Here is a 22,159-nt window from a genome sequence, read left to right on the forward strand (position 1 = left end):
AAAATGTTCCCCATATTCAAGATAAGGGGGAAAAACTGCATCTGCTCAATTATAGGCTCTACTAAATCTATTGTCTGTCGCAATAAAGCGAAATGTAAAATGAATTAAATGAAGTGTCAATTGCTGCATTACGTCGCTCACATTGCATTCGGTTTCTGTTTATGCTTTTTGTTTTTGCAGCGTTAAGAATTATAACCAATCACACACGTTTCTGTTGAGCTTATGGCCAATCATTTAGATTAGTCCCCACTGAAAAGTTTCAGTGAGCGCTCACTGACTGAAATCTGTGCTCCTTTGAATTCTCTCATCATAAATGACAAAGTGCCGATTACAATGCAAGTAAGTGATTGATTGTGCAGTGTAGGCAGCTTCAGTCATTGTAAAGTGAAATCATGCTTTCTGTATATCATTTATTCCCAGTTATGTTATAACCGTTATGTTTTTCATGCCACTGAAATAACCAATGTGAAGTCTTGATTTTATAATACATAATTATCAAAATAATTCATAAACGGTTCTTTAACTGTTGTCAGTGTAGCCAGAATATCTTCCCACACACAAAAATATTCGTATTGTATTCTATTAATCAACAATAATAATCATTGTTACATTATCAAGAGCAATAATTGACAATGTTGTTGTCATAATATTCACCAGAGGCCCATGATACGATATCATCAATATACTTAAGCCACGATACGATATTATTGCTGATAACATATTGTGATATATTACCAATTTTTTTGACTGTAGAATGTACTCAAAAAATCAGTTCGGAAAATGGGGAAGAATTCCCTTTTTAATTTCGGGGGGGGGTTTGGGGTCATATTTCAGATTAAAAAAATAAAATCTTAGTTATCTCACCTAAATGTTTAATCACCATGTATTTGTGCACTTGCAATTGATGCAAGAACGGTAAAAAACAAAAACAAAACTGGAAATCAATTCCAGGGGGCAAATATTGGAAAGGTCAATTTCTGACTGTTGTGTAGACATTGTGTCTTTTAAAAATTTAATTTATACCTCTAAATTCAACAGCTTACAACTTCCACTTGCTCTATTTTGACTGTAGGTCTTTCACTATGAGAATAAAGAAAGGAAAGATCAGGAGAGTGTAAGAAGCAGTCTGTCTCCCACCCCCTCTGCCGCCTCCAGCTCCGCTTCTAGAGCCTGCTCCCCTCTTCCTCCTCCCCTCCCTGTCCTGAGCACACCGTCCCGGCTGGTCCCGACACAGATCAGAGAAAGTCCGGAGGATGAGGAGACCTCTGGGCTTCTGCAAAACACTGACACCTCCAATAGTACAGAAGAGGACCGTGGCACGGAGAACCCACTCCTGACCTCGCTCCTCACACCCCATGCCCTCTCTCCGCTCCTCCTGTCCCCTGTTGACCTGGACCTGGACGAGTCTCACGTCTGAGAATGTCCAGTGCAATACTGTGCTAGTGGAACAGGAAGTGGCAGGGCTCTCCTGTGATCAGATTTCTTGAATAACTTGATTTTTTTTTCTCTGATCAAAATGGAAAGAGATAAAACATAATAAGCTGATGTGCCATGCTTTGCAATCAATAGAAGTATTTATGAAGCACTGTGCTTAAAGGGATAGTTCACCTAAACATTCTGTTATAATTTACTCACCCTCAAGTTTGATGGGCCGTATTGACTTCCATAGTATTGGATTTTTCCATACTATGGATGTCAATGGGATCCATCAACTGTTTTTTATTGTTTATTTTTTCAAAATATCATCTTTTGTGTTCTGCAGAAGAAAGAAATGCATACAGGTTTGTTACAACTTGTGGGTGAATAAATGACAGAATCTTCATTTTTGGGTGAACTATCCCTTTAATTCCACCAATCAATGAAAACTGATTAACCTGTGTTGTACCATTCAGTCTTTTTAGTGAGATAAATTACCTAATTTTAAATAAAATAAAATTAAGTATTCTGTCAAAATCATATATTAATAATCATATATCACCTACAGAAATCATTGTGTAATTATATAGATGTATTCTAAATATTTGTCATCTCTTGAAGTATTTATTTAGAGGATTATATGAAAATTAGATATTTAAAATAAATATTATAAATGCTTTATTTTCAGAAAAAAAAGATGCTTGTATAATATTGATGCCAAATATCTGTTTGCAAAGACACATTTTCAAATAGGCATGAGGAAAATAAACAATTAAATATAAAGTATTTAAATAAACTAAATATATTTAAATAGAAAAATTCTACGCATCTTCCCAGCTGTTGTCCTGATTATGTTAGTGTTGATTCCTTTGTTCATTGAAGCCCAATTCAACTTTGGTTACACTTTATTTTAAGTTGACGTTGTTCTATTGTAATTACTCAAAGGAGTACGGAGTGATATTAATTAACTACATGTACTTACTATAGTGTTAAGGTTATGGTTTGGTTTAGAGTTAGTTACTTGTAATTATGCATAATTTACTGTTATTACTATAGTAAGTACCTTAAAATAAAGTGTTACCTCAACTTAATCTTAATCTGACTCTAAAATACATAACTTTTTTTCAGATACCTTACAAATTCTTCTACATAACGTTCCATGTTAAAATTGTAACTTAATTCGCTGAATGTCTCGCACTGTTACCTAACAAACCCTGTGTTACCTGAATACCCTCAGAATGTAAAATCTCAGCAGGCATTTTGTTTCTGTTTGTGCTGCTTTGTGGGTATATCGTTTTTTCCGTCTAATGTGTTGCTATCTGTTGGATTTGTTGAATAATAAAAAATGTAATCATGATATGTTGGTGTTGTCTTGTTGGTTTATTTTAATTAGTATTATTACTAAATTTATTTTATTTGTTGGATTTGTGAAAAAGTAATACTGACTACTTTTTTGGTAACACTACAATAAGGTTTCATTTGTTAATGTATTAACTAAGGCGGGCGTACACGGTGCGATTTTTTGCTGTTTTACGAGCTCGCAGATTATTTTTTCACTCGGGAGAAATCGAGTGCAAATCGGTGATGCTCGCATGGTCGCGGCTCGCAGCGTGTGAGAGGAATTACGAGCCGAGCCGAGCACGTTATGAGCACCTCCCCGACCTCCCGATCATTTTTAAACATGTTTAAAAAATTCGGGGAGTCGGCCCGATTTTCACCAGCGTATAGGCTGTCCCCTATTGCCAAATCATACACAACCGCCTCACAGGCTAGATCGATGGGGCTATACCTCAGTGGCAGCAACCACACAGCGTGCGCATACACTGTCACACACACACACACACACACACACACACACACTCTCTCTCTCTCTCTCTCATTTTTTTATGTTGAACGGAATGGCTACTGTCACAGTATCTGCATTTGCACACACATTTCTGTCATTTTTCTATCTGAAGCTATTGCCTGAAACATTGAAAGCTCTCACAGAGACTGTGTTTAACCGCCAGCTCGGGATAAAATTCGTGCAGGAGGACAGTCGTGCCGTGTACCAGCTGCTTTGACGCGATTATCAGTTTAACTGACTCGTAACGTGTGCAATATCTCACGACCTCCCGAGTGTCCGAACTCGCACCGTGTACGCCCGCCTTAACCGTGAACCATACATTTGTTACTGTGTGTTCATCTTTGTTAATTTTATACAGTTCACTTTTCTAACTTTAGTTAGTGTGAAATGTTGCTGTTTGATCATAAACAACATCTGCAAAGTTACAACACTCAAAGTTCAAAGCAAAGGAAGATATTTGCTTTTAAAGAAAAGGACTACAACAAATGGCTGGTATGGACTGACATTCCTCCCGGGTTAGTGACATCACCAACCCTAAAATGTACATAAACCCCGGGAACACGCAGTCCATGTTGAGAAGAGGAAAAGTTGTTGTATAAGAGTATATTTGTGAGTCAGCTCAAACTTTAGCATCTGTCTTTTCACATGCAATAGAAAGTCACTCTGTGTGCATCTCACAACAGTTCCTATACGAGCGATTTATAGATTACCATGACAGAATATCCTAATTGAAGATTGACTCCACATCAGCAACATATATTCATCAACTAACCATTCAGAGACGTCCTGTTGCATTCTACATCTTGTCACTTCTTCTTGAGTCTCTCTATCTTTGTCTGACTCCGTTTTAACATTAAAGGCAGAACAGTTTCTGTCATTTTAGTGTGTCTGCCTGAGGCTGCTAACACCTCTTGAAACCCCGCCCTCTACAGCAGCTCATTTGCATTTAAAGGACAAGGCACAAAACGGTGCGTTTTTGCAAACTCTCAAAAAGTGACAACTTTAACATGCTATATATATAAACATATCTGTGGGGTATTTTGCAGGGCTCTCAAGTGTCATGCATTGAGCGTGACAGTCACTCATTTCAGTCTTTTGTCACGCACTCCTGCCACACATTGTATTTCTTACACGAAAAAACTACTTTAAATATATTTAATATGCCGCAGTGTCCAAAATGTATCTAGCCGCGCCGCTGTCACTATGGAACCGGCAGGAAACAAGCGCGTCGCCGCATCTCCCCTGGAGTTCTTAGTTAAGCCTTCCATATTTTTATATAGCATGTTAAAGTTGTCACATTTTGAGGTTGAGCAAAAAAGCACTGTTTTTGTGTCTGTCCCTTTAAATGCAAATGAGCTGCTGCTCCCGCCACAGAGGGCGGAGTTTTAACTGCTTCTGTCCTTTTACCAAAGAGTATAGAAGAACAAGAGGCGAAACTCTGATGCTTTCTGGGTAACAGCCACTAGGTGGCGCGGCCGCCATTTTGGGGTGAAGATTCCAACTGGAGTTACTGGACAACAGCACAGATAACAGTTACCGTAACAGTTACACATAAACAAACAGAATGACAATGAAGTCCAAGTGGAATAAAAGAAAGCAGTGACTTGTCTAAGTCTGTGAAATAAACTGTTAAACGGGATTTGATGATCAGTGATTGTACGTTATTATATGTTGTCATCATTCAGTTAGGATTTGATCTTTAATGTACTTTTTATATATATAAAGCAGCTGATATTGCCATAGCGACAGCAAGAAGCTAGTGGATAGTGATGGGAAGTCCGGCTCTTTTCAAAGAATCGGCTCTTAGAGCCGGCTCCTTCGCGAACGACACATCACTAGTAGTGGACTGCCGAGTCGCTTTCACCCCAAAATGGCGGAAACGTAGGGCTGCTGCTGGGCGCTGGTGTTGCAATGGAACGTTCTATTGGCTTTCACTTCTTGTCAATATACGTTCTTTGCTTTTACCCCTCACACAATGGCTCTGCCCTCACAGACATGCACTGAAAATTTCAAAAACGTTTAGCCTTTTATGTTCAAACAACCTGGAGTCAAACAATGATGGAGAGACTCAAGAAGTGACATGTAGAATGCAACAGGACATTTCTGAATGGTTAGTTGATGAATTTATGTTGCTGATATGATGTGGATTTAACTATGTTCTAGTCATTGATTAGCATATTCTGTCTTTCTATCTATAGAGAGCCTAAGTCCCTCCCCTTCCGGTCGACCACCATGGGACCTTATTTCGGAAAAATATTGTATGGTAGTCAATGGCGAGAGACAACAAATATTTTGATCTCGTTTGAATTGTGCCCTGAATTACACATATGATGTTTGTCAATTTAAAAGATACATTTTAAAGTCAAGAAAGTCGCAGTTTGATGTAAAACTGTTGAGGTATAAGACTGTGAAAATACGTAATTACAAAGACTACAAACCCAGAAGGCGCACATATATGCGACGTCATACCTTTTCTCTCAATGAATGAAGCTAACTTTACTGAAGCTAACGTCTGTCATTTTTTCTATAGTCTTACATTATAATCCTAACGTTACGCCGTCATGCCTGACTCGTGTTTTGAGCCAGAATACACACATACGAGCAACGGATCTTGTGACGTAGGCTACATAGTGCGAGACGAGAGATGTAGTTCATCGAGCGATTTTCACATACAACTAAACGTTACTCTTCTGTTTTATGACAAACTGCGACTTTCTTGACTTTCATATTTACCTTTTAAATTGACAAACATCATATGTGTAGTTCAGGGGACAGTTCAGACGGAATAAAAAGATAAGTTATCTCTCGCCATTGACTTCCATACATATTTTTTCCGAAATAAGGTCCCATGAGCCGGAAGCGGAGGGGCGGGACTTAGGCTCTCTATAAATCGTGTTCCTGGGGCGGGGTTTATGTAAATTAAGGGTTGGTGATGTCACTTACCCGGGAGGAATGTTGTGTAGTCCCTACCAGCCGTTGTAGTCCTTAAAAAAAAAAGATTTATTTAAAAGCAAATATCTTCCTTTGCTTTGAACTGAGCGTTGGAACTTTGCAGATGTTGTTTATGCTCAAACAGCAACATTACACACTAACTAAAGTTAGAAAAGTGAAATTATAATCAACCACCCCTTTAACAAATAAAAATTTAGATTTTAATAATATATTAGTAAATGCGAAATTAACATTAAAAAGTATTAATAAATGCTGTAGAAGTGCAGTTTTTTTTATTCAAAAGAACTAGACACATGATGGCAATGCAAAACAATTTATTAGCAGAAAATAGGCAATTCTTGGAATGTAACTATCAGTAAGTTTTACTTGTTGGCCACAAATGTCTCGAGGACTTTAAAGAGCCTTTCATCTCTAGCATCAGCTTCTCTTTCTCTCCTCTCCTCTCTTTCTCTCCATTCCCTTTCCTGCCGTTCTTCTCTAGCCAGCATCTCTTTCTCCCAGCGGTCCTCTCTGGCAAACATTTCCCGTTCCCTCCTCTCCTCCCTCTCCAGCGCATGTCCCTCTCTCATTTCTTCTCTCTCTACAGCCCTTCGATCTCTTTCCACCTCTCTCTCTGCAGCCCATCGGTCTCGCTCTTCTTCTCTTGCTGCAGCCCGTCTGTCTCTCTCGTCCTCCCTCTCCGCCGCTTGCCTCTCTCGTTCCTCCTGTCTCCTTTCCATCTCCCGCAGGATTATCAACCAATCCTCTTCCTTTCTCTGCTTGATGGGAGGAGAGTCCTGGACAAATGAGGACACTTGGTCCGGCTTGATGAAATGGTTGAGGGGGATCTCGCCACTCAGTGCACCATCCATGATTGCATACCACTTCCAGGTTGCAATCGCTGTGTCTCCTCCCACCATACTGAGGCTTTTGAGGTCCTGCAATAAATAATCAAAGACAAATCAATCGCAGGTACATTTACCATGTTATTAGGAATGTACTCTTTGTATTCATATGTTTTTGAAACTTCCTTAAATTATTTTAAAGATAATATTGATGGAAAGTTTGTTGCCAAATATTTGTTTGCAGAATTCACGGCCAATTTCCATCGGAAAAAAATAGGCAGATGGGGAAAAAATAGTCATCAAATAACAATAATATATTTAGATTGAGACATTCTAACCATCTTCCCATCAGTTGTCCATTGATAAATGTAAACCTTTCTTAAAAATTATATAAAAGAATCAGAAGAATCAACACCAACATAATAGTCAAGTTTTAACATGTTTTCCTTGCATCTTGAATGAGAGTGTGCACATAATAAAAAAATAAATAAAAATTAAATAGGGGTGGAACAATACCCACATATCACGATACTGAACTCACAAATACGATATTACTGCGATACTCTAAGACGTATAGTAAAAGGTGAACAAAAAATTTACTGTAAATTAAAATGCTAAATTTCGTATTACATTGTGGGTGTAAATGCATAGGCTTGGACTTAGTGCTGGTAACCCAATGCACAGGACAATGGTGACACCAGAATAAAAATATTCATGATTATGAAGCTGAAAATACAGAATTATTTTAGATAAATTTGCTTGCTCTCTGTCACTGACTAGATATGTTTAAAATAATGTAAGGCACTTTTTACTGGTAACACATACATTTGGCATTATCAGGACCCACAAATATTCAGCAATTGCATTATTATATTCAACATTATATATAGTGGTTTAATGTAGTACTGACACTAAAACTGTGAAAACGTGAATTTCCTCACACAGAAATTTTATTTTGGGTGAACTAGCCTATACACAATACATATTGTCACTATCCACCAAAAAGTTTACATATTTGATCATTTTTACAATTATCATGGATTCTTTTTTTTTAATATAAATTAATTAATAAATAGAGGGACTTGCATCACATGACATTTTACAACCAAAACTACCAACCTTACCTTCTCTATTAAGATAAATACTGACCTTGACACTGACACTCTATTACATAATTTAATGTTTATTTATTTATTTATATTTGCATGTTTGGTTGTGGTTGTACCTCATGATTTTGATTTGGCAAACTTTTTAAAATATCAATAAGCAATGAAGCACTTAGTTTAAAAAAAATATATACGATTTTCTTCTCAATAATTTTTTCATTTCAATAAAGTTTTTTTTCTTCGGGACAGTTGTACCAGAGCCCGTCTTAGACATTCTCTGGTTGTACCCTGACATCTTTGAAAAATGTAATTTAACAGTTTCCGGTACCTTCAAGCAGAGTCATTCATTAGTATTTCTATTGTATTTACTTAGTTGATTTCTGCAGACATGTGACTTGCAAACAAGCTAAAAAATACAGCATGTCATCACCTTATACTTTTGTTTTAGATTCTCCCACTTCTTTCGAACCCATGCAGGGGTCACTTTCCCTTCCAGCTGTTTCTCTTTCACATACAGCCTGTAGATAGACAGATCAACAGCATCAAATAAGTAAGAAGGCGGCATAATAGCACTCAGTAAAGTCAGGACTGGTTTTACTCACTCAAAGGCTTTAATGGCTGCATTTCTTCTGCCTGTAAACAGACTGTTGTTTCTGACTCTCCACACAATCAGATCTGCCGTGTTGGCATCAGTCCCTAAATGCATAGAGACGACTGGTCACGATATTTTGCCTTTTACCACTACTTGAAAGGGGAATTCATCACATACATTTGACAATTTCATGATATCAGCATGTTATTATTATTGAAGCATTACGTTTTTGAAAGTAAAGAAATCAGGCTAATCATAAACAGATATATTTTGACATAAAAAACGTGCTACTTGCATTTAAAGACTCCTTCTTCCGAACTCATTTTATTTGTTTGTTTTGTTTGGCATTGTTTTCTTCTGCTGTTCTTTATCTCTTGTGGGTGAGAATTAATTACAGCATTAGCGCCCCCTGTCAATTGCAACAGGCTTGTTTTAGTTGGTTGTTGTTTTCCGTGACTGATTTAAAATAAATCACAATTCAAAAAACTATATAATATGTTACAGGTCACGATGCGAAAACGATTTTACTTCTTTATCCGTTCCGTGGCAAAGTAAGGAGAAAAGTGGTTTAATGATGAGACATCAGTTTTCACAGTAGGTGGCGGTAATACTCCTATGGAGTGAGCGGCCAGTAACAGGAAGAAGAAGACATCAGCTTTCTCCAGCAGGGGCGCTGTAGGGGTTGCGACTGTAGGAAGTGACGCGAGCAGGAACAACTAGCAGCGCTTGAAAGAAAGTGTGTAGTCACCGTGTGTTATACTCGGTCTGCAGCTATATTTTCAGCATAACATAATCAAATTTTTCAAATAGGTCTTCGTATTAGTGCTTGCTTTACATTTGTCATCATGGTAAGTGAACACGTTTGAAGAAATATTTACGTTTGTTGAATGCGATCGTATTTATTAGCACTGTAGCTCATTTGCCTTCTCATCTTTACTGGAAGTTGTTATAAAATAATGTGTATCCTGCAAACTATATCTTAAGTATTTTTGTGTATGTGTATATATATATATATATATATATATGAGCATTCCACACGCATAATAAACTTTAGTTCTATCGAGTGAGTGCTATTATGCCGAATTATTATTATTCCCTAGTCATGTTTAAAACGAAACTAACAGTTGCACTTGGCTGCCTGGGTCAAATATGGATGGTGGATTAATCATGCATAGACGTTATATATCATAACTTTCATAATTGTATTGGTATTAGAAGGGAAATTCAGTATTTGAACTTTTTTTTTAATGAAATATGATAAAATATAAACATTTCAGATGTTGAGGTGGATAACAATTCCTGTGTTATCTAGTGGTACAATATTATTTTATCAGAACTTCGTTTTAGTATTTAATTCTATATATAATATCCTAACTGTTTGAGCAGCAAACCAATGCCATACCAAACTTACCATAGTAGTCTTACTGTCTTCTGCCTATAGTCTATTATGTCATATAATGGAGGTGCTGTCATGGCGATGCGGGGAAAGGAATGTGTGGCAATTGCTTCAGACCGAAGGTTTGGCATCCAGGCACAGCTGGTTACCACAGACTTCCAGAAGTTATTCCCCATGGGAGATCGACTCTACATTGGACTGGCAGGTCTTGCCACAGATGTACAGACAGTGTAAGAATAAAATTTTAGATGCATTATTATAATCTTATGGTGTTAAACAACACTTGTCACTTGACCCTTTTTTTCATACTTTTTGGCTTTTACCTTTCCCTTTTATTTTAGATCTCAAAGGCTGAAGTTCCGCTTGAACTTGTATGAGCTGAAGGAAGGTCGTCAGATCAAGCCGAAGACCTTCATGAGCATGGTGTCCAATCTTCTGTATGAGAGGAGGTAAATAACGCACTTATTGTCTTGCTAGCTAGCTACTGTTAATTTGCACCAAATACAAAAACTATTTGCAGGAAAATGTAGGTCAACAGCAAATGCATTCAATAAACAGAACACCGAATAGCAGTAAATAAAGAACTATTATTTTGCTTGGCAATATATGTGGGAAAAAATGTATGTGGTTCCTAAATATTTAAATGTCTTACTAATTGGAAGCGAGGAGGACACTCATCTAATGCAGTATTGGCTGATGCTGACAAGGGCATCAATACAGAATTTTCCCAGTTAATTTTGTAGCCACTCACATTGCTAAAATCTTTAAATATTCTAAGACATTGAGGGAGTGAAATGGAAAAGTTAATCTTATACAGTAAGATATCATTTGCAAAAAGAGAAATGTAATGTTTGGAACCGCTTATTAGAGATGGGAATTGATAAGAATTTAACGATTCCGATTCCATTATCGATATTGCTTATCGATCTGATTCCTTATCGATTCTCTTATCGATTCTCATTGGGTGAGGGAATAAGTACAAATTTGTTTGTTTGTATTAACTCGCTTCAATATCTGATCAGAAGACACAGCACAGAGCACATACACAAATTATGTGTAGCAACCTCAGAACAAACCTAAAAGTAGGTGAGCTACTTCTCAAAAGAAAAGTCAAGGGACCTATATAGCCTATGGTAGTGTTTCTCAACCAGTATGCCATGGCACGCTAGTGTGTGCCTTGAAAGATTATCAAGAAGAGTGCCTTAGTGCCTTCACATTCATTGGTCCAAAAAAACAAAAACAAAACTACCATTTATGTGCCATAAAAACGAAAAACACAGACTGAAAACAGTCAAGGAAGAGCTTGTGCCTTTTGGAATATTAACAGTGCTCATTTGGATTCAACCTGAAACAAAACGTGTGTGCGCTAGTGAGTGAGCGAGAGTGTGTGTGCGCGCGCGCGCGTGTGTGTGTCTGTGAGCTTGTGTGTGTGAGTGAGCGTGTGAGTGAGCGTGTGAGTGAGCGTGTGAGTGAGCGTGTGAGTGAGCGTGTGAGTGAGCGTGTGAGTGAGCGTGTGAGTGAGCGTGTGAGTGAGCGCGAGCGTGTGTGAGCGAGCGTGTGTGAGCGAGCGTGTGTGAGCGAGCGTGTGTGAGCGAGCGTGTGTGAGCGAGCGTGTGTGAGCGAGCGTGTGTGAGCGAGCGTGTGTGAGCGAGCGTGTGTGAGCGAGCGTGTGTGAGCGAGCGTGTGTGAGCGAGCGTGTGTGAGCGAGCGTGTGTGAGCGAGCGTGTGTGTGTGAGTGAGCGTGTGTGTGTGTGTGAGTGAGCGTGTGTGTGTGAGTGAGCATGTGTGTGTGAGTGAGCATGTGTGTGTGAGTGAGCATGTGTGCGTTTGTGTGTGTGTGAGCATGTGTGTGTTTGTGAGTGAGCATGTGTGTGAGTGCGTGAGTGAGCGCGAGAGAGTGCGTGAGTGAGCGCGAGAGAGTGCGTGAGTGAGCGCGAGAGAGTGCGTGAGTGAGCGCGAGAGAGTGCGTGAGTGAGCGCGAGAGAGTGCGTGAGTGAGCGCGAGAGAGTGCGTGAGTGACCGCGAGAGAGTGCGTGAGTGACCGCGAGAGAGTGCGTGAGTGAGCGCGAGAGAGTGCGTGAGTGAGCGCGAGAGAGTGCGTGAGTGAGCGCGAGAGAGTGCGTGAGTGAGCGCGAGAGAGTGCGTGAGTGAGCGCGAGAGAGTGCGTGTGTGAGCGCGAGAGAGAGTGTGTGTGCGCTAGTGAGTGAGCGAAAGTGTGTGCGTGTGCGCGAGATAGTGAGTGTATATGTGCGCACGCGTGTGTGTGAGTGAACGTGTGCGTTTGTGTGAGTGAGTGAGCGCGAGTGTGTGTGTGTGCAGTGAGTGCGTATGTATTGGTGCGAGTGAATGTGTGTGAGACGGCACGCGATGGCTGGTCGGAAAGCAACATGGCGTCCCGTTAAAGGCCTCATTATACTTCTGCGTCGAACTTCTGCCTCTGGCATGTTTGCCACGTTCTGAATCAAAACAACGCAGCGCGTGTGTGACGTCATGACACATTTGCAACGAGCGGAACCGATAAGCGGAATCGATACGCAGGCATGCTAACGGTTCCAAGGAATTGATTCACTGGGCACCGGTTCTGAAGAAGAATCAGTTCTCGGTTCCCATCCCTACCGCTTATAGTGACAGAGGAGATTATGTGATCCTGATGAATTTCCTGCGCCAGAGGCTCTAATGAAATTGCAAATAGCAATGGTGATAATGGGCAACCCTGTCTTGTGCCTCTACTCAACTGAAAGGCTCTTGAAAAGCATAAACCTGTTGATACCCGTGCAGGAGTTAATATATAAAATCTGGATCATGTGAATAAAGCGAGAGCCAAAGCCAAAACAAGTTAAAACAGACCATAGGTATGTCTACTCGACTCGGTTGAAGGCTTTCTCGGCCTTTAGGGAGAGGATAGCGCGTTGTTCATCGTTAGCCAGGTCGGATGCGTCAATAATTTTCAGAAGGCGTTGTGCGTTATCCATAGAAAAATGTCCCGTGAGAAATCCTGTTTGGTCATAGGAGATTAGGGAGCTGGCGACTGTTCCTAAACGTTGGGCTAAAACTTCAGCATATACCTTGGCATCCGTACTAATTAAAGAAATCGGCCTATAGCTTGAACAGCATTGGGGATTTTTCCTTTTTTTTCAGAACTTGTAAGATAAGAGCACTAGTATTCTGACCTCTGTGAAAACAACCTGTATCTATTGCAAAGTTTAAGGAGTCATAACACACACATAACCCATAACACCAAATACAGCCGGGGGTAAACTGTCCAGACCAGGGGCCTTACCCGTATTCATTGACTCTAGAGCCTCCTTTAGTTCTTTCAACTATTGGAGAATCGAGAAAAATGTGCTGCTCATCATTTAGGTGAGGGAGATTTAGTTTTGACAGAAATCCAATACCAGGTTGTTTTTCCGTTCCTCTGATCTGTAGAGATGCTCGTAGAATTCCTTAAATTCACTGTATGAAGATCACCTGCAGTTTTTGACGGACATGATATCGTGCGCAAGGAATGAACTGTTTGAATTTTGGGTAATTATAAAACGAGCTGGAGATGATTCAAATGCTTTTTGCGTAGATTATTATACTTATTTTACAGAATTAAGTGTATTTTGTGGCTTAAATAAATGACATGTTACTCAGACACTGATAAGTTTGGCTTGTCAAAAATGTTACATTCAACTGTCACAGACTTTTGAAAATCAAGGTAATTATTATTATTTCTTTATTTTTTACCAGGAAAGGAGTGGTTTTGAATTACATACCGGTAGTTGTTTTATTGTCTCTTATAACAACATTTTTTTTAATTTAAACTCCTTTGTTTATTATTACTCCTTAGCTGATTTTTAAATGCATGTATGAAAATATATAAACTCAGCCAAAAAAAATCCCTTAATTAGGATACTGTATTTTAAAGATTATTTTGTAAAATCCAAATAAGCTTTTCAGATCTTTAATGGAAAGGGTTTAAACTATATTTTTCGTACTTGTTCAGTGAGCCATAAACAATTATTGCACATGGACCTGTGGAACGGTCCATAAGACACTAACATTTTACAGGCGATAATAGACAATTTGCAATTACAATAGCTTAAAGGATTAGTTAACTTACAAAAATAATTTACTCACCCCGATGTTATCCAAGATATCCATGTCTTCCTTTCTTCAGTCGAAAGGAAATGTAGGTTTTTGAGGAAAAAATTCCAGGCTTTTTCTACACAGAATGGACTTCAATGGCAACCATCTATCCCAATGTTCAAAAGAAGGTTCAAATGTCCATCTCAATGCAGCTTCAAAGTCTCTACACGATCCCAGTCGAGAAATAAGGGTCTTATCTAGTGAAACGATTGGTCATTTTCTAAAAAAAAAAATTATATACTTTTTAACCACAATTGTTCGTCTTGTGCTGGTCTGCGACGCACCACGTATTACATAATCACGTTGGAAAGGTCACAAAAAATAAAAAAAATGTAAACAAAGATGAGATGGGAAGATGGAAAATGAGATGGAGTTTTTCGCCCTTCCCTACTTTTTTGAACCGGAGTATAATAATAAGATGAACAATTGCGGTTAAAAAGTATATACATTTTTTTAAAAATTAAGAAAATGACCGATCAACTTTGGGATAGATGGTTGCCATTGAAGTCCATTCTGTGTAGAAAAAGCCTGGAATGTTTTCCTCAAAAACCTTAATTTCTTTTCAAATGAAGAAAGAAAGACATGGATATCTTGGATGACGGGGTGAGTAAATTATCAGCAAAAAAAAAGTGAAAGTGAAAAGTGAACTAATTTGAAAGTGAACTAATCCCTTAAGACACTAAAGAGTCCTTTCTACTGACAAACACCAGAAGAAAGAGGTCCAGGGTCCCTGATCTCCCCGCTCAGAGCAATAAAATGCAATGTCTGTAATCTAAGATGCTAAGACAGTGTTACAGGGAGACAGGAAAGACCGCGGTGTCCTTCCAGTGTGTCCAGATGCACACCAACAGTACACATTTTGTCTGATCTTTCCATTTCATTTCTACTAAGGAGCTGATGGGTTGAATCAGTTGTTTGATTAGGAAGAGTTGGAAAATGTGTGATGTTGGTGTGCTTCCAGGCACAGGGAACAGGACACACTGATATGTAATGTTTAACACCTTTTGTCTTTCTCTGAAATAACATTCCCATGCACACTGTGTACATAATTCCAACCTTTCATGTCCCTTTCTCAGGTTTGGGCCATACTATATTGAGCCTGTGATTGCTGGTCTAGACCCAAAGACCTTTGAACCCTTCATCTGCTCCCTTGATCTTATTGGATGCCCAATGGTAACAGAAGACTTTGTTGTGAGCGGTACTTGCTCAGAGCAGATGTACGGCATGTGTGAGTCGCTATGGGAACCTGACATGGTAGGTGGAGTAGAACCTGTGTGCATCACTGTATTGGACAGGAAGGCTGGTTTATGATCTAGACCTGGTAGTCTCATAGACGACGCTGTTGATTGTGTTCTCTAGAAACCAGACGATTTGTTTGAGACCATCTCACAGGCCATGCTGAACGCTGTTGACAGAGACGCGGTGTCTGGAATGGGAGTCGTTGTTCATGTCGTGTAAGTGTATCATCACATGTCATCAACTGTAGTTGTAGTATGAAAATCATTCACTTTTAACTAAATTATTTTATTCACTGTATACACTGGGGGTCAAATGTTTGGAATATTTAGGATTTTTAATGTTTTTGAAAGAAGCCTTATCTGCTTACCGAGGCTGCATTTTTATTTATTTTTTAAATCAAAAGCACAGTAATAGTAATATTGTAAAATATTATTAGATTTTTAAACAACTGTTTTCTATTTTAAATTATTAAAAATATAATTTATTCCTGGGATGGCAAAGCTGAATTTTCAGAAACCTTCAGAAATCAGTCTAATATTCTGATTTGCTGCTCAAGTAACATTTCTTATTATTAACAATGTTGAAAACAGTCGGTTTGTTGATTTATATTTTGATGGAACCATGATGCTACCATTAAAAAGTTTAGGGAAAGTAAAAAAATTTTTTTTATGGATTTAAATATATATATATATATATATATATATATATATATATATATATATATATATATATATATATATATATATAGAAATTTTGCAGGAATTCTAGGCTGATTTGGCTGTTGCTACTGGAATGGTGGGTCCATTAAAACTCATTCAGTCATCAGTTACTTTTCCCAGTTTATTTGACTTGACATGTAGGAGTAGACATTTCTCAGATGGCAGAGATGGTAATTGTTGGTTTCTAAAACCCATAAACAGAACCATTAATAAAATACAAACACAATTGCAAATCTGAAATCATACATCTGAAATCAGCTTTAGCAATCAAATGAATATATTGTCAAAGAGAAACTAAACATAACTAGAATTCAACATAATTCTTGGTTCAAACAAGTGACTGAAGCATAATTAGTAAGGGACCACAGGTGATCTTATATATATTATTTTTTTTATTCAACCAGGACAATTTAATTGATTCAAGTGACGCATATATTTCTTAACATTATAAATGTTGTTACTATTTTAAATAAATGCTATTCGTTTTAACTTTCTATTCATCAAAGAATTCTGGAAAAAAATTCCACAAAATAAGACTAGAGTAATGATGCTGAAAATTCAGCTTTGCCATCACAAGAATAAATTACTTTAAAAATTGTTTTTAAATAGAAAACGTTTTAATGTAATATTTATCAATATTTATCACAATATGATCAAATAAAATGCAGCCATGGTGAGTATAAGAGACTTATTTATTAACATTAAAAATCTTAGTTATGCCAAACGTTGACCCCCGGGTTAATTAATTTAGTTTGATTTCTTGAAGTGTAGAAATGCATGGTACAGATTCAGACTATGAAGTGTTTTTATTTTTACATTTCTCATTGAGTTCAGTGAGTTAATTGGTGTTTGTGGTTATTTCACAGCGAGAAGGATAAGATAACCACACGCACCCTGAAGGCCAGAATGGACTAGAGAAAACGACTACTGCTGTCTTTCCAGTCCTGCGACCCCCTTTTTTTTGTACTGAAATAGAATTTGCCCCTTTCCATTTGTCATCTTTAAGATTGAATTGTTCAATAAAAAAATCTGATATTTACTAATTTGAATGTTATGTGGTCAGAGAGAGAGAAAAAGTGGTCTAATTCTATGACGTTTTAAAAGGGTCATGACATGAGAAACCAAATTTGCCTTGATCTTTTAGTATATAAGAGGTCTTTGTACCATTAAAACGTCCTGCAAGTTTCATAGCTTAAGACATCCTCCCCATTATAAACGAATCATTTATTTAATCAAGCTCTAAATACAGCTCGTTCTGGATCCATGGTAAGAAGTGACGTCACGGTACGAAGTGACGTACCAGCGTTTGCATATGACCGCCTCCAGGCACAAGACAACTGCGCTCATTTCGTATCGTCGTCGCGCGCTGCGCGCCTCACAAGTGTTCAGTCGACGGACAGCGAGTGGGTCTGTGTACAGGGAAATTAGATTACAGATGTGCTGTTCCTGGCTGTGGACAAACAACATCTTTGAATACGCTGCGAAAGATCCAGTCGTCAGGGGAAAATGGATGCACTTTATTTTTTGCGGACGTCTCAGTCACGGCAGTGTTAGTTTAAGCGTTAGTTAATCCATTTGAAGGATGACTGTTTTGAGAACAAATCCCAAAATGATGCTGGCTTTGCCAGAAAACTGTTGCTCAAAGATAAGTCCGTGCCGACTATTCTGGGCTCAACAACGACGACGCAAACTGTAAGTAATGTTTAAAACTTTAAAATACTTTTTAAATACGCTGAATCCACACAGGTTCTGGCTGGGGGCGTTAATAATTGATGCATAGGCACTGACGTTAGCCAATCATAACAGTGGGCGTTAACACTGAACTCTTAAAGGGGAAACACCCCCAAAACAGACTGTTTGAATCAGAGGATGAGAAACAGGGTGGGAAAAGGTCATAAATAACTACATTTTAAAAGTTTTTTGTAAAAAAAACTATAGTAATACTATATTTGCACTTAAAGGAACATAATAATAAAATAAAATAAAAACACGTCATGACCCCTTTAAAGTATTGGGACAGATGAGGTAATTCATGCCAAACTACCAGGAAGGATTTACCATTTAAACAGGGATTGGATTTTCCCCAGAACAATAGTGTCATGAATAATGGAGTTTTATCCACCTGAGATCCTGAATTGAAAACCAAATTTAGCTGCAGTGTGTACGTGGCCATGGATTTGCAGCGGTCGCTTGGACACATCCAGTGTAGTCTCAAGATGTTCATTTCAAAAGTTTGGATCACAGTCATTTGAGTCATATAAAAAGATGCACAACAATAAATGAATGCAAATCCTTGTAGTGTGAGTGATAGGGGATGTGTTTAACTGAGCTCAATATCGGCTGGCTGGACTGAGTGGCCAGTGCAAGCGGCAGTAACACACCAGCTGGTATCTCTCATTTGACTGCTTTATTCAGGAGAAACCTTTAAAAAAAGTTTAAGAACATTTTTAGTTGAAAAAATAAGCATTATATTTCCAGGCTGTTGTAATTTTTCGCTACGTTGCTGACACTGAGGCTTAGTTTAAATATTTTCTTGACACCATCAGGAGAAAACCCCAGAGTCTGAGCTTATTATAAAAAGCTACAAGTTATTGACTCGGTTGTCGATTCATGTAAAAAAGAAACCGTTTTGTTCTGTTTTCTATAAGTTTGAAAGCTAGACATAAATATTAGAAATGTAATTTGCAGCGTAAAATAATTAGTCAAATAATTAAAAATAAATATAAATAAAAAGTCAAATAATTAGGTCAATAATTGGACATATTGTTTTCTTTTTTTTTACAGGACAGTTGTGATTTACAACAATTAAATATTTATATCTTCATTTTCATAATTAGAGTTAATACAATAATATAGTAATAATATTAATAGGCCCTATACTCGCAGTCCTATATATAAATATTAAAATAAAACCAATTTTTTTTTTAAATGCAATATGTCATACCAACATCAGAAAACAATGAACATGCAAATGTGTGTTGAATTATTTAAATATTAGGGTTCAGCTGACAACAAAGTTTGGGAACCTCTGTTTTAATTGAAGGAGTTGTAGACAGAGAGAAAAGGGCTTGTCTACGCCCCCTGGAGGGGAAATGAAGAATGACGAGACTGAGCTGTCCTTTGCCACACCGAAAGAAATTAAAGGAAACAATTGAATTTGAAAGGATAAATGAAAATCCGTCAGAGCCGAGCAATGAAGTGTATTATCTGAGTAGTGAAGATAAAGCAAAAGCTTATATCACCTGGTATTCCCCAGGCGGTCTCCCATACAAACCAGGCCCGACCCTGCTTCAAGTAGTACTCACTGCAGAGTCAAAAGACATCTATATAAAGTTTCAATCCAATAACGTTAACACCAGCTCGAAATTCAGTATGGATGTTTGTCAGCCTAATGCTGCACATCTTATTAAACAGTCATGATTGTTTATTTATTTAACATGTATGTGTGCATTAAAAGTACCATTTCGTCAACGAGAACGATGCTGAGCCAAAAGAAGATAAATATGTGTTCTGGCGTCTGGCGTGTTTATTGAACCAATCAGATAAAAGTAAATCGAGAGTCAGCGAGAAGCTAATTTGATTGGCTACATGCATGGTGGACCCGCCCTCCTCTTCGCGCTTGCAAGAATCGTGCCAAAACTGTAAGGAGCTAAAAGGAAACGCTGTAAACTTTTTTGCCCCATGCACACAAGTCATCTAGACATTTGAAACAGTTTTAATGTATACACAAAGGTTGTGTAACGCGATCAATCTGTTTTGCAGTTTCTGACTCTGATTGTTTTCGGCTTGCAAATTGCTGTTCACAGGCCTGAAATGCTTTTGGCTGTATTTGAGAGAGAAAAACGTGCCTAAAGTGTAAGCGCGGAAAATTGGAAGTCTGAAGAATACAGATCATATTTCTTTTGCAGAAGCATGAAGCTGCAGTTTCACAATACATGAATTACACTTACGAATAACAGTAAATGCGGTTAAAAAAAATCTTACACTTGAAAGGTGATACACCTTTACAAATATTTTCTTGTGCATGCAAATTTAATTTGCGCTTGCAATCTTATGTACACTTTCACAAATCTTACCCTGCGCATGCGATTCTTTATGGGAGCATCATATTACACCTTCATAAGAACAGCATTCACCAAAAGATCTTACTTTTAAATGGTAAACTTTAAAATGGTAGTGGATCATGGTTTCCTCAAAAATATTAAGCAACACAACTGTTTTCAACAGTGAAACTAAGAAGAAATCAGTAGAATGATTTCAGATTGATCATGTGACACTGAAGTATTGGCTACTGAAAATCCAGTTTTGACATCACAGTTATACATTTATTTTTTTAATATATTTAAATATTTATTAATAATATTTCTCAATGTTTATATTTTCTCTGAAGTTTTCATAAAATAAATGCAGCCTTGTGAGCATAAGACTTCATTTAAAAACTTTTTTTTTTTAAATCCTAACTAGCCCCATGAAGCTGTAGTTTAGTGATTCTAAAATCACTTTAACCACAGCTTCACAGAGGGATTTTCTCAAATTGTTCCTACATATAGCAGCCAATGTTTCATAAAATAAGCACACAGCAACACAAATTGATTAATTTATAACAAACAAAAATCTTTCTGCCAAGCAATGTAGTTATTCAGCGATGTTTAGCAGTTTGCGAAGTAACACACCGAGATCATTACCTGTTTGTATAAACGGTTTAACTGTTCTTGCATATGGCAGCTCTTACAAACTGCAAGTACTCTCTTCCCGGTTTGAGATATGCCTGGGATATAATTTTCAACAAAATGAATCTTACATATAGGCAAACTCCTTGTTCTTAATGATAAATGTTTGTGAATCATGGGAACTAATAAATTGGGTAATAAGTAAATGTTATTTTCAGACTCAGGGAATTTTATTTATTATTCATCAGAAAATATCTATGAAAAAAGCTCAGCCTCTAGATTTTAATGTCACATTGCTTCCAAACATTGTTTACATGTTATTCTTCTAAATATTTGTCAATTGTGGCTAATGAATCAGAAGTCTTGAATATTCATAGAAAATATTCTACTTCCACATAGCAAAATACAGTGGATAAGATCATGGATGTCAAACTCCGTTCCTGAGGACCTCCTTCCTGCAGTTTATCTCCAACAGTGAACCAATTAATCAACGTCTTTGGCAGCTGCTGTTAGATTAGGGTTGGTCTGCACTGTATCCTTCCAAAAGCCGAGTTTGACACCTCTGTATGAAGATAGTATCAGGAGTGCATTCACATAGTGTATGAATTATGGCCTCTACAGAGTACAAAAAATATTGCTCCTTAGGTGTTATGTTTTAACTGTAGCCTTTGAAATAAGCTTCTAAATGTTAAAGGTCAAAACAATTAAGTAGTCTAATAATATAAAACATATCTTCTATCCCAAAATAACAAGTTAAAGAAATACACAACTTAAGGCTGTGTGTTAGTGGGGTTTTACCACAGGTAAAAACACAGATTAGCTGCCTAAAACCCACATAATCATGGTAAAATCATTGTGTGTTTTTAATTGTCTTCTTGCTCTCACAAAATTGTAAAAAACATTAAATAAGAGAGGCCAATGTTGAAAAACACTTTTATTAGTAATGATAATCAGAATAAACAGTTCCTCCACCAAGTTATATAGTTTGTTTACAGTTACAAAGCAATGTATCAACTTTGCGCATTAATGTGTGGTTACAGTAATGCTTTTATGTATTTTACCACAGCTCTGAACATGATTTAAATCTTAATTTAGAGTAAACTATAATCTTATCAATCTAAATTATGCAATGACTACCATGTTCTAAGAACAGTTCTAGAACCACTAGTTCAAACTTTAAAAGTAACAAATTTCTTTGTTTACACAATTCATTTACTACGAAATAAATGTTTTCAAAATTGTATTTGGTGGCACATGCATTTGTGTGG

General features: G+C 37.5%; 3 protein-coding genes across 4 annotated transcripts in view; 2 read left to right on the top strand and 1 right to left on the bottom strand.

Annotated features, from left to right (window-relative positions):
• Positions 1-2,767, top strand: part of unc80 (unc-80 homolog (C. elegans)) — a 54,498-nt gene extending 51,731 nt beyond the window's left edge. Inside the window, exon 64 of the mRNA XM_079627959.1 lies at positions 1,073-2,767. Coding sequence (XP_079484085.1) covers positions 1,073-1,417 — 345 coding nt within the window. The 3' untranslated portion in view covers positions 1,418-2,767. The remainder of the gene's footprint in view (positions 1-1,072) is intronic.
• Positions 2,768-5,303: 2,536 nt separating this feature from the next.
• LOC307006442 (uncharacterized protein) lies at positions 5,304-9,402 on the bottom strand. 2 transcript variants are annotated; one of them, XM_079627436.1, is made up of 5 exons: positions 9,032-9,402; positions 8,747-8,840; positions 8,575-8,662; positions 6,143-7,131; positions 5,304-5,454 (listed from the first exon to the last, which is right to left on the bottom strand). In XM_079627436.1, the coding sequence occupies exons 1-4, from the start codon at positions 9,057-9,059 to the stop codon at positions 6,577-6,579; spliced, it is 765 nt and encodes a 254-aa protein (XP_079483562.1). In that variant the 5' UTR covers positions 9,060-9,402; the 3' UTR covers positions 5,304-5,454; positions 6,143-6,576. The 2 variants fall into 2 exon arrangements, with proteins under 2 accessions (XP_079483562.1, XP_079483563.1); XM_079627437.1 differs by having other exon boundaries at positions 8,747-8,885; positions 9,032-9,166.
• psmb3 (proteasome 20S subunit beta 3) lies at positions 9,299-17,260 on the top strand. The gene is made up of 6 exons (XM_079627438.1): positions 9,299-9,584; positions 10,178-10,362; positions 10,474-10,581; positions 15,340-15,517; positions 15,623-15,717; positions 17,088-17,260. The coding sequence occupies exons 1-6, from the start codon at positions 9,582-9,584 to the stop codon at positions 17,134-17,136; spliced, it is 618 nt and encodes a 205-aa protein (XP_079483564.1). The 5' UTR covers positions 9,299-9,581; the 3' UTR covers positions 17,137-17,260.
• Positions 17,261-22,159: the final 4,899 nt, after the last annotated feature.

The sequence above is a fragment of the Phoxinus phoxinus genome, assembly GCF_949152265.1.
Source record: "Phoxinus phoxinus genome assembly, chromosome: 11".
NCBI lineage: Eukaryota > Metazoa > Chordata > Actinopteri > Cypriniformes > Leuciscidae > Phoxinus > Phoxinus phoxinus.